General features: G+C 47.2%; 1 protein-coding gene across 1 annotated transcript in view; it reads right to left on the bottom strand.

Annotated features, from left to right (window-relative positions):
• LOC129842101 (EH domain-containing protein 2-like) overlaps nucleotides 1-13,005 on the bottom strand; it is a 94,323-nt gene that overhangs the window by 9,119 nt on the left and 72,199 nt on the right. The window contains exons 5-6 of the mRNA XM_055910495.1: nucleotides 9,918-10,141; nucleotides 17-205 (exon numbers count right to left, since the gene is read on the bottom strand). Coding sequence (XP_055766470.1) covers nucleotides 17-205; nucleotides 9,918-10,141 — 413 coding nt within the window. The remainder of the gene's footprint in view (nucleotides 1-16; nucleotides 206-9,917; nucleotides 10,142-13,005) is intronic.

The following is a 13,005-nucleotide window of genomic DNA, read 5'->3' as shown; positions in this document are numbered from 1 at the left end:
GAGAGAGAGAACCTACCCTGACCAGCCGTGCCCTCTTCACCAGGTCGTTGAGTTTCCTGAGGGCTGCGTTATGAGGAAGATTCTGGATGTCACTAAACAGATCCTCCTCCTCCAGCTCAAACAGACGACGGTTATCAGGGACCAGCAGCGGTTCAGACCAGAACGACCCGATATACACCCTCACGACCTCTGGGGTGTGGAACACCTGTCAATCAATCCAATATATCCATAAAGCCCTTTTTACAGTTATCACAAAATGTTATACCCACTACCCACTCAACACAACCCTTTAGGTGTTATACCCACTACCCACTCAACACAACCCTTTAGGTGTTATACCCACTCAACACAACCCTTTAGGTGTTATACCCACTACCCACTCAACACTACCCTTTAGGTGTTATACCCACTACCCACTCAACACTACCCTTTAGGTGTTATACCCACTCAACACTACCCTTTAGGTGTTATACCCACTCAACACAACCCTTTAGGTGTTATACCCACTACCCACTCAACACTACCCTTTAGGTGGTATACCCACTACCCACTCAACACAACCCTTTAGGTGTTATACCCACTACCCACTCAACACAACCCTTTAGGTGTTATACCCACTCAACACAACCCTTTAGGTGTTATACCCACTCAACACTACCCTTTAGGTGTTATACCCACTACCCACTCAACACAACCCTTTAGGTGTTATACCCACTACCCACTCAACACTACCCTTTAGGTGGTATACCCACTACCCACTCAACACAACCCTTTAGGTGTTATACCCACTACCCACTCAACACAACCCTTTAGGTGTTATACCCACTCAACACAACCCTTTAGGTGTTATACCCACTCAACACTACCCTTTAGGTGTTATACCCACTACCCACTCAACACAACCCTTTAGGTGTTATACCCACTACCCACTCAACACAACCCTTTAGGTGTTATACCCACTACCCACTCAACACAACCCTTTAGGTGTTATACCCACTCAACACTACCCTTTAGGTGTTATACCCACTACCCACTCAACACAACCCTTTAGGTGTTATACCCACTCAACACAACCCTTTAGGTGTTATACCCACTACCCACTCAACACAACCCTTTAGGTGTTATACCCACTACCCACTCAACACTACCCTTTAGGTGTTATACCCACTACCCACTCAACACTACCCTTTAGGTGTTATACCCACTACCCACTCAACACAACCCTTTAGGTGTTATACCCACTACCCACTCAACACAACCCTTTAGGTGTTATACCCACTCAACACTACCCTTTAGGTGTTATACCCACTACCCACTCAACACAACCCTTTAGGTGTTATACCCACTCAACACAACCCTTTAGGTGTTATACCCACTACCCACTCAACACTACCCTTTAGGTGTTATACCCACTACCCACTCAACACAACCCTTTAGGTGTTATACCCACTCAACACTACCCTTTAGGTGTTATACCCACTACCCACTCAACACAACCCTTTAGGTGTTATACCCACTCAACACAACCCTTTAGGTGTTATACCCACTACCCACTCAACACAACCCTTTAGGTGTTATACCCACTCAACACAACCCTTTAGGTGTTATACCCACTACCCACTCAACACTACCCTTTAGGTGCTATACCCACTACCCACTCAACACTACCCTTTAGGTGTTATACCCACTCAACACTACCCTTTAGGTGTTATACCCACTACCCACTCAACACAACCCTTTAGGTGTTATACCCACTCAACACAACCCTTTAGGTGTTATACCCACTACCCACTCAACACTACCCTTTAGGTGTTATACCCACTCAACACTACCCTTTAGGTGTTATACCCACTACCCACTCAACACAACCCTTTAGGTGTTATACCCACTACCCACTCAACACAACCCTTTAGGTGTTATACCCACTACCCACTCAACACAACCCTTTAGGTGTTATACCCACTACCCACTCAACACAACCCTTTAGGTGTTATACCCACTACCCACTCAACACTACCCTTTAGGTGTTATACCCACTACCCACTCAACACAACCCTTTAGGTGTTTTACCCACTACCCACTCAACACAACCCTTTAGGTGTTATACCCACTACCCACTCAACACAACCCTTTAGGTGTTATACCCACTACCCACTCAACACTACCCTTTAGGTGTTATACCCACTACCCACTCAACACAACCCTTTAGGTGTTATACCCACTACCCACTCAACACAACCCTTTAGGTGTTATACCCACTACCCACTCAACACAACCCTTTAGGTGTTATACCCACTCAACACTACCCTTTAGGTTTTATACCCACTACCCACTCAACACAACCCTTTAGGTGTTATACCCACTACCCACTCAACACTACCCTTTAGGTGTTATACCCACTACCCACTCAACACAACCCTTTAGGTGTTATACCCACTACCCACTCAACACTACCCTTTAGGTGTTATACCCACTCAACACAACCCTTTAGATGTTATACCCACTACCCACTCAACACAACCCTTTAGGTGTTATACCCACTACCCACTCAACACAACCCTTTAGGTGTTATACCCACTACCCACTCAACACAACCCTTTAGGTGTTATACCCACTCAACACAACCCTTTAGGTGTTATACCCACTACCCACTCAACACAACCCTTTAGGTGTTATACCCACTACCCACTCAACACAACCCTTTAGGTGTTATACCCACTCAACACAACCCTTTAGGTGTTATACCCACTACCCACTCAACACAACCCTTTAGGTGTTATACCCACTACCCACTCAACACAACCCTTTAGGTGTTATACCCACTCAACACAACCCTTTAGGTGTTATACCCACTACCCACTCAACACTACCCTTTAGGTGTTATACCCACTCAACACTACCCTTTAGGTGTTATACCCACTACCCACTCAACACAACCCTTTAGGTGTTATACCCACTCAACACTACCCTTTAGGTGTTATACCCACTACCCACTCAACACTACCCTTTAGGTGTTATACCCACTACCCACTCAACACAACCCTTTAGGTGTTATACCCACTACCCACTCAACACAACCCTTTAGGTGTTATACCCACTCAACACAACCCTTTAGGTGTTATACCCACTACCCACTCAACACTACCCTTTAGGTGTTATACCCACTCAACACAACCCTTTAGGTGTTATACCCACTACCCACTCAACACAACCCTTTAGGTGTTATACCCACTACCCACTCAACACAACCCTTTAGGTGTTATACCCACTACCCACTGAACACTACCCTTTAGGTGTTATACCCACTCAACACAACCCTTTAGGTGTTATACCCACTTCCCACTCAACACAACCCTTTAGGTGTTATACCCACTCAACACAACCCTTTAGGTGTTATACCCACTCAACACAACCCTTTAGGTGTTATACCCACTACCCACTCAACACTACCCTTTAGGTGTTATACCCACTACCCACTCAACACTACCCTTTAGGTGTTATACCCACTACCCACTCAACACAACCCTTTAGGTGTTATACCCACTCAACACAACCCTTTAGGTGTTATACCCACTACCCACTCAACACAACCCTTTAGGTGTTATACCCACTCAACACTACCCTTTAGGTGTTATACCCACTACCCACTCAACACAACCCTTTAGGTGTTATACCCACTACCCACTCAACACAACCCTTTAGGTGTTATACCCACTACCCACTCAACACAACCCTTTAGGTGTTATACCCACTACCCACTCAACACAACCCTTTAGGTGTTATACCCACTCAACACAACCCTTTAGGTGTTATACCCACTACCCACTCAACACTACCCTTTAGGTGTTATACCCACTACCCACTCAACACAACCCTTTAGGTGTTATACCCACTACCCACTCAACACAACCCTTTAGGTGTTATACCCACTACCCACTCAACACAACCCTTTAGGTGTTATACCCACTCAACACTACCCTTTAGGTGTTATACCCACTACCCACTCAACACAACCCTTTAGGTGTTATACCCACTACCCACTCAACACTACCCTTTAGGTGTTATACCCACTCAACACAACCCTTTAGGTGTTATACCCACTACCCACTCAACACAACCCTTTAGGTGTTATACCCACTACCCACTCAACACTACCCTTTAGGTGTTATACCCACTACCCACTCAACACAACCCTTTAGGTGTTATACCCACTCAACACAACCCTTTAGGTGTTCTACCCACTCAACACTACCCTTTAGGTGTTATACCCACTACCCACTCAACACTACCCTTTAGGTGTTATACCCACTACCCACTCAACACAACCCTTTAGGTGTTATACCCACTCAACACAACCCTTTAGGTGTTATACCCACTCAACACAACCCTTTAGGTGTTATACCCACTACCCACTCAACACAACCCTTTAGGTGTTATACCCACTCAACACTACCCTTTAGGTGTTATACCCACTACCCACTCAACACAACCCTTTAGGTGTTATACCCACTCAACACTACCCTTTAGGTGTTATACCCACTACCCACTCAACACAACCCTTTAGGTGTTATACCCACTACCCACTCAACACAACCCTTTAGGTGTTATACCCACTACCCACTCAACACTACCCTTTAGGTGTTATACCCACTACCCACTCAACACAACCCTTTAGGTGTTATACCCACTACCCACTCAACACTACCCTTTAGGTGTTATACCCACTACCCACTCAACACAACCCTTTAGGTGTTATACCCACTCAACACAACCCTTTAGGTGCCCTTTTGCATGTTAGTTCTGTAGTTAACTTGACCCCGCTGCGTCCAGAAAGTATTCATAACACTTGACTTATTCCACTTTCTGTTGTGTTACAAATTCATTTCAAAATGTATTAAATATATGTTTAGTCACCCATCTACACGCAATACCCGATATGGACAAAGTTAAAACGTCCGCAAATGGCGGCCTACCGCACCTGCGGTGGAAGGTGGCCGAACTACAACGATGTTTGTCAGACCATGATACGTCCCAAAACACCGACCACTCTATAGAAAGATGAGACTCTCACGGCCACGAGGATGTTCTTCGCTTTGCTCTACGACCCCAACAAGTGTCACGGGACTCGTCTGTAGAAAGATGAGACTCTCACGGCCACGAGGATGTTCTTCGTTTTGCTCTACGACCCCAACAAGTGTCACGGGACTAGTCTGTAGAAAGATGAGACTCTCACGGCCACGAGGATGTTCTTCGCTTTGCTCTACGACCCCAACAAGTGTCACGGGACTCGTCTGTAGAAAGATGAGACTCTCACGGCCACGAGGATGTTCTTCGTTTTGCTCTACGACCCCAACAAGTGTCACGGGACTAGTCTGTAGAAAGATGAGACTCTCACGGCCACGAGGATGTTCTTCGCTTTGCTCTACGACCCCAACAAGTGTCACGGGACTAGTCTATAGAAAGATGAGACTCTCACGACCACGAGAATGTTCTTCGCTTTGCTCTACGACCCCAACAAGTGTCACGGGACTAGTCTGTAGAAAGATGAGACTCTCACGGCCACGAGGATGTTCTTCGTTTTGCTCTACGACCCCAACAAGTGTCACGGGACTAGTCTGTAGAAAGATGAGACTCTCACGGCCACGAGGATGTTCTTCGTTTTGCTCTACGACCCCAACAAGTGTCACGGGACTCGTCTGTAGAAAGGTGAGACTCTCACGGCCACGAGGATGTTCTTCGCTTTGCTCTACGACCCCAACAAGTGTCACGGGACTAGTCTGTAGAAAGGTGAGACTCTCACGGCCACGAGGATGTTCTTCGCTTTGCTCTACGACCCCAACAAGTGTCACGGGACTAGTCTGTAGAAAGATGAGACTCTCACGGCCACGAGGATGTTCTTCGCTTTGCTCTACGACCCCAACAAGTGTCACGGGACTAGTCTGTAGAAAGATGAGACTCTCACGGCCACGAGGATGTTCTTCGCTTTGCTCTACGACCCCAACAAGTGTCACGGGACTCGTCTGTAGAAAGATGAGACTCTCACGGCCACGAGGATGTTCTTCGTTTTGCTCTACGACCCCAACAAGTGTCACGGGACTCGTCTGTAGAAAGATGAGACTCTCACGGCCACGATGGTGTTCTTCGCTTTGCTCTACGACCCCAACAAGTGTCACGGGACTAGTCTGTAGAAAGGTGAGACTTTTCACAGATGGTCACCTTCCTATAGAGGGGAACACGTAGGTGTCGATGGTTTTGCTCTAGGACTAGACTGAAGATAGCCCGGTACCAGTAAAACAAAAAAAAAATGTAAGTATATATGGAGATAGTTTACTGCCAAAGAAGATGGTTAAATATCAGTCCAAAACATATACAACATTTTCCTGATCTTTCTAATATCTCTCAGAAATATACTATACTATACTACTATAGTATATATATATATACTGAAGGACAAACAACTTTAAAACACACTTCCTTTTGATCTATTCTATTTGTTTTTCCATGTTTCTATTGGCTAATAGCAGTAAGGCCAAATGCAATGTGTTTCTATTGGCTAATAGCAGTAAGGCCAAATGAAATGTGTTTCTATTGGCTAATAGCAGTAAGGCCAAATGAAATGTGTTTCTATTGGCTAATAGCAGTAAGGCCAAATGCAATGTGTTTCTATTGGCTAATAGCAGTAAGGCCAAATGCAATGTGTTTCTATTGGCTAATAGCAGTAAGGCCAAATGAAATGTGTTTCTATTGGCTAATAGCAGTAAGGCCAAATGAAATGTGTTTCTATTGGCTAATAGCAGTAAGGCCAAATGCAATGTGTTTTTATGGGCTAATAGCAGTAAGGCCAAATGCAATGTGTTTCTGTGGGCTAATAGCAGTAAGGCCAAATGAAATGTGTTTCTATTGGCTAATAGCAGTAAGGCCAAATGAAATGTGTTTCTATTGGCTAATAGCAGTAAGGCCAAATGAAATGTGTTTCTATTGGCTAATAGCAGTAAGGCCAAATGAAATGTGTTTCTATTGGCTAATAGCAGTAAGGCCAAATGAAATGTGTTTCTATTGGCTAATAGCAGTAAGGCCAAATGAAATGTGTTTCTATTGGCTAATAGCAGTAAGGCCAAATGCAATGTTTCACACCCCCCCCCCCCACCCCAAAAAAAAAGTATATATATTTTTTATACCAAAAGGGGTCCTTCAATTCAAAATCAAATAGCAATAATTCCAAATGTTAGCTTAGTATAACCCCCCTTATCCAAAGTGTAATTAATAACTTCACCATGCTCACAGGGATATTCAATATCTGCTATTTTGTAGGTGCCCTTCTCTGTGAGGCATGGACAACCTCCCTGGTCTTTGTGGTTGAATGTGTGTTTGAAATCCACTGCTAGACTGAGGGACCTGACAGATAATGGTATGTGTTGGAGTACAGAGACGAGGTAGTCATTCAGACATCATGTTAAACACTACTATTTATCACAGAGTCCATGCAACTCATTATGTGACTTGTTAAAGCAAATTTTTACTCCTGAACGTATATATAGGGTTGCCATAACAAAGGGGTTTGAATACTAATTGACTCAAGACTTTTCTGCTTTTCATTGTTTATTAATTTGTAAAAATATCTAAGAACATGATTCCACTTTGACATTATGGGGTATTGTGTTTAGGCCAGTGACACAACAAACTCAGGCTGTAACAAAATGTGGAAAACGTCAAGGGGTTTGAACACTTTCTGAAGGAACTGGGTGAATATGTATTGTGGTTGTTTTGGCTATGTATTGTCTAGTGGTTGTTTTGACTATGTATTGTTTTGACTATGTATTGTCTAGTGATTGTTTTGACTATGTATTGTTTAGTGGTTGTTTTGACTATGTATTGTTTAGTGGTTGTTTTGACTATGTATTGTTTAGTGGTTGTTTTGACTATGTATTGTTTAGTGGTTGTTTTGACTATGTATTGTTTAGTGGTTGTTTTGACTATGTATTGTTTAGTGGTTGTTTTGACTATGTATTGTCTAGTGGTTGTTTTGACTATGTATTGGCAGCGGCAATTTTACCATTTAAATCTTGGTGGGGCAAACTCCCAAAATATGTTTTAGATGCCAGCAAAGACACTACACAATACATTCATTGCACTATAGCGGTGACAAACAGTGATCACAAAGCCTACATAATGCTGTCCCAACAGCAGAGCTTTCTTTTCAGCACCATGGAGTGACTCCTTACCACTGCTACACCTGGAGCCTAGTCTGGCAGGGAAACAGTTCATTCAGCCTCATTTACTGCCTTTTAATAAACATAGCTGATATGGCTGACTTGCTTAAACAAATGTGGTTTCTACAGACAGTTGAGATGTACAAACTATGGCATAAAGGGACGACAAGTGGACAAGAGGCAATCCGTCATTTCGATTAAGACATTAATGAGCGAGCTGAGACAGACGTAGTCAATATAACTATTTGTTCAGCACTTTTTAAATGCACTGCGACAGAATTCAGAACATAGGCCGTTCTTAGAGTATTCTCTCTGTACACCAAGTCAGAACCGTATGATAAATAAAGGGGGCATATAAGCAGACAATGAAAGCTCTTACAATATTCGATGATAAAATGTTCTAAAACAGGCTACATGTGCACCACCAAGTCAGAACAGTAGGCTCAGTTCTGAGGGGGAAAGGAACTAAATTATTAGGGTGAGGCACATGAGCTACTAACACAGCCCTGGGCAACTCCAGTCCTCGGGGGCCTGATTGGTGTCACACTTTTGCCCCAGCCTCTAACACGCCTGACTCCAATAATCAACTAATCATGATCTTTAAATCAGCTGTGTTTGCTCGGGATGGGGGAAAAGTGTGACACCAATCAGGCCTCCGAGGACCATGCCTGTACTAACAGCTTACTACACAACATACACTTAGTATTACTTTCTTAGCTACAGTACTGATTGTTGGGTTAAATGCGGAATGACACATGTCAGTTGAATGCATTCAGTTGTACAACTGACTAGGTATCCACCCTTCATATCTCCCTGGCATGTTACATCATTTATGCAGCAGCATAAAATACATTTTTGGACTCCCCTTGTTGTGCTGTGCTCACTTGAACAAGAAGGTGGTGTGGCGGTCGTTTGTGGGCAAATTTTGTCATCAAAGTCTGACATTCTCTGGATTTATGGTGCTTTCAAGACAACTGGAAACTGAAGAAAACAAGGTTGAATCATAACGTCAGTGATCTTCAGGTCAGAGCTCGAGAAAGAGGCCAGAGTTCACGACTTGGAATACCGAGTTGGATGACTGTTCAAAACGTATTTTCCCAGTAGGAGCTCATGTTTTTCTTGAACTCACTGAAGTCTGAGATTTCCCAGTTCCGAGTTTCCAGTTGTTTTGAACTTGGCAGAAGTCATGCTGGATTGACCGGATGGCCAATGTATTCAACCTGTTTTGGCCCATGGTGTTGAATATTTATCCTTTTAAGCTTGGAAAAGAGACCCTTAAACCCAGACTTGGACCACACACCCTCTCCACAGAATAACAGGTTAGTGATTTCTTTGCAACGCTTGCAGTTAGCCACTGATTCCTTCCAAACCACTTATTGTTGAATTTGCAATTTCCAACTTGTTTTGTAATGTTTGTCCAATGGCCAATGAGCACCGGTACGTTTTATCTATAATATCTCTTCATAATTTCTCTTCGTATGACAAGGATTGAAAAGATTTTGCCAGTAGATTGTCGACTTGATTCATGATGATGACCGCTAGCTAAGATTTTTGAAAGTAAGATGTTGACATGATCAGTCCAATCAAAGCTACGGTTGACCTGCCCTGAATGACGGGTCACCACTGTGTATAGGTCTGTATTGTTTTTACTATGACGGTAGGAAAGTCATTTCCCTTGGGGATAAATAAAGGTCAGTCTCCTCTCACCTTGCCCAGAGACCACATTAGAGCTCCGTAGATTCTCATCAGCTGTTGTGTTCCCACCATGTCAGCCTTGTTCAGGACGACACGCAGTTTCTCCTCGTTACCCCGCAGCGCTCCGATGGCTTCGGAGAACTCGTCACTGATCTCCAACTTGTGGGCGTCGAACAGGAGGATGATGCGGTCAACGCGCTCCGCAAACCATCGCAGCACCGCTGGGAAGTCATAGCCTGAAGAGGGTCAGGGGTCAGGGAACACAGAGAGGGTCTGTCAGATGAGTCATAGATTAGAGTGAAAAATAGATGAGTCTTACATTTTTAGATTTGCAACATGCTGAGAACAAAAAAATATGCTGAAAGAAATAATGAATGTTTTTGTAATACACATTGAACTGTAATACACAATGAAGTTGGACAAAGGGTGGAGGAAGAGATGGGAAGGGAGGGTGGAGGAAGAGATGGGAAGGGGAGGGTGGAGGAAGAGATGGGAAGGGAGGGTGGAGGAAGAGATGGGAAGGGGAGGGTGGAGGAAGAGATGGGAAGGGAAGGGTGGAGGAAGAGATGGGAAGGGGAGGGTGGAGGAAGAGATGGGAAGGGAAGGGTGGAGGAAGAGATGGGAAGGGAGGGTGGAGGAAGAGATGGGAAGGGGAGGGTGGAGGAAGAGATGGGAAGGGGAGGGTGGAGGAAGAGATGGGAAGGGAAGGGTGGAGGAAGAGATGGGAAGGGAGGGTGGAGGAAGAGATGGGAAGGGAAGGGTGGAGGAAGAGATGGGAAGGGAGGGTGGAGGAAGAGATGGGAAGGGAGGGTGGAGGAAGAGATGGGAAGGGAGGGTGGAGGAAGAGATGGGAAGGGAAGGGTGGAGGAAGAGATGGGAAGGGGAGGGGGGTGGAGGAAGAGATGGGAAGGGAAGGGTGGAGGAAGAGATGGGAAGGGGAGGGTGGAGGAAGAGATGGGAAGGGAAGGGAGGGTGGAGGAAGAGATGGGAAGGGAAGGGTGGAGGAAGAGATGGGAAGGAAGGGTGGAGGAAGAGATGGGAAGGGGAGGGTGGAGGAAGAGATGGGAAGGGGAGGGTGGAGGAAGAGATGGGAAGGGAGGGTGGAGGAAGAGGTGGGAGGGGGAGGGTGGAGGAAGAGATGGGAAGGGAAGGGTGGAGGAAGAGGTGGGAGGGTGGAGGAAGAGATGGGAAGGGAAGGGTGGAGGAAGAGATGGGAAGGGAGGGTGGAGGAAGAGATGGGAAGGGAGGGTGGAGGAAGAGATGGGAAGGGAGGGTGGAGGAAGAGATGGGAAGGGAGGGTGGAGGAAGAGATGGGAAGGGAGGGTGGAGGAAGAGATGGGAAGGGAGGGTGGAGGAAGAGATGGGAAGGGAAGGGTGGAGGAAGAGATGGGAAGGGGAGGGTGGAGGAAGAGATGGGAAGGGAGGGTGGAGGAAGAGATGGGAAGGGAGGGTGGAGGAAGAGATGGGAAGGGAGGGTGGAGGAAAAGATGGGAAGGGAGGGTGGAGGAAGAGATGGGAAGGGAGGGTGGAGGAAGAGATGGGAAGGGAGGGTGGAGGAAGAGATGGGAAGGGGAGGGAGGGTGGAGGAAGAGATGGGAAGGGAGGGTGGAGGAAGAGATGGGAAGGGAGGGTGGAGGAAGAGATGGGAAGGGAGGGTGGAGGAAGAGATGGGAAGGGAGGGTGGAGGAAGAGATGGGAAGGGGAGGGTGGAGGAAGAGATGGGAAGGGAGGGTGGAGGAAGAGATGGGAAGGGAGGGTGGAGAAAGAGATGGGAAGGGAAGGGAGGGTGGAGGAAGAGATGGGAAGGGAAGGGAGGGTGGAGGAAGAGATGGGAAGTGGAGGGAGGGTGGAGGAAGAGATGGGAAGGGGAGGGTGGAGGAAGAGATGGGAAGGGGAGGGTGGAGGAAGAGATGGGAAGGGAGGGGAGGGTGGAGGAAGAGATGGGAAGGGAGGGTGGAGGAAGAGATGGGAAGGGGAGGGTGGAGGAAGAGATGGGAAGGGAAGGGAGGGTGGAGGAAGAGATGGGAAGGGGAGGGTGGAGGAAGAGATGGGAAGGGAAGGGAGGGTGGAGGAAGAGATGGGAAGGGAAGGGTGGAGGAAGAGATGGGAAGGGAGGGTGGAGGAAGAGATGGGAAGGGAGGGTGGAGAAAGAGATGGGAAGGGAAGGGAGGGTGGAGGAAGAGATGGGAAGGGAAGGGAGGGTGGAGGAAGAGATGGGAAGTGGAGGGAGGGTGGAGGAAGAGATGGGAAGGGGAGGGTGGAGGAAGAGATGGGAAGGGGAGGGTGGAGGAAGAGATGGGAAGGGAGGGGAGGGTGGAGGAAGAGATGGGAAGGGAGGGTGGAGGAAGAGATGGGAAGGGGAGGGTGGAGGAAGAGATGGGAAGGGAAGGGAGGGTGGAGGAAGAGATGGGAAGGGGAGGGTGGAGGAAGAGATGGGAAGGGAAGGGAGGGTGGAGGAAGAGATGGGAAGGGAAGGGTGGAGGAAGAGATGGGAAGGGAAGGGAGGGTGGAGGAAGAGATGGGAAGGGAAGGGTGGAGGAAGAGATGGGAAGGGAAGGGAGGGTGGAGGAAGAGATGGGAAGGGGAGGGTGGAGGAAGAGATGGGAAGGGGAGGGTGGAGGAAGAGATGGGAAGGGAGGGTGGAGGAAGAGATGGGAAGGGAGGGTGGAGGAAGAGATTGGAAGGGGAGGGTGGAGGAAGAGATGGGAAGGGAGGGTGGAGGAAGAGATGGGAAGGGGAGGGTGGAGGAAGAGATGGGAAGGGAAGGGTGGAGGAAGATATGGGAAGGGAGGGTGGAGGAAGAGATGGGAAGGGAGGGTGGAGGAAGAGATGGGAAGGGAGGGTGGAGGAAGAGATGGGAAGGGAGGGTGGAGGAAGAGATGGGAAGGGAGGGGAGGGTGGAGGAAGAGATGGGAAGGGAGGGTGGAGGAAGAGATGGGAAGGGAGGGTGGAGGAAGAGATGGGAAGGGAGGGTGGAGGAAGAGATGGGAAGGGAGGGTGGAGGAAGAGATGGGAAGGGAGGGTGGAGGAAGAGATGGGAAGGGAGGGTGGAGGAAGAGATGGGAAGGGAGGGGAGGGTGGAGGAAGAGATGGGAAGGGA

The sequence above is a fragment of the Salvelinus fontinalis genome, unplaced genomic scaffold (assembly GCF_029448725.1).
Source record: "Salvelinus fontinalis isolate EN_2023a unplaced genomic scaffold, ASM2944872v1 scaffold_0012, whole genome shotgun sequence".
NCBI lineage: Eukaryota > Metazoa > Chordata > Actinopteri > Salmoniformes > Salmonidae > Salvelinus > Salvelinus fontinalis.
The sequence above is the reverse complement of the archived record's forward strand: the minus strand, read 5'-3'. Positions and strand labels throughout refer to the sequence as shown.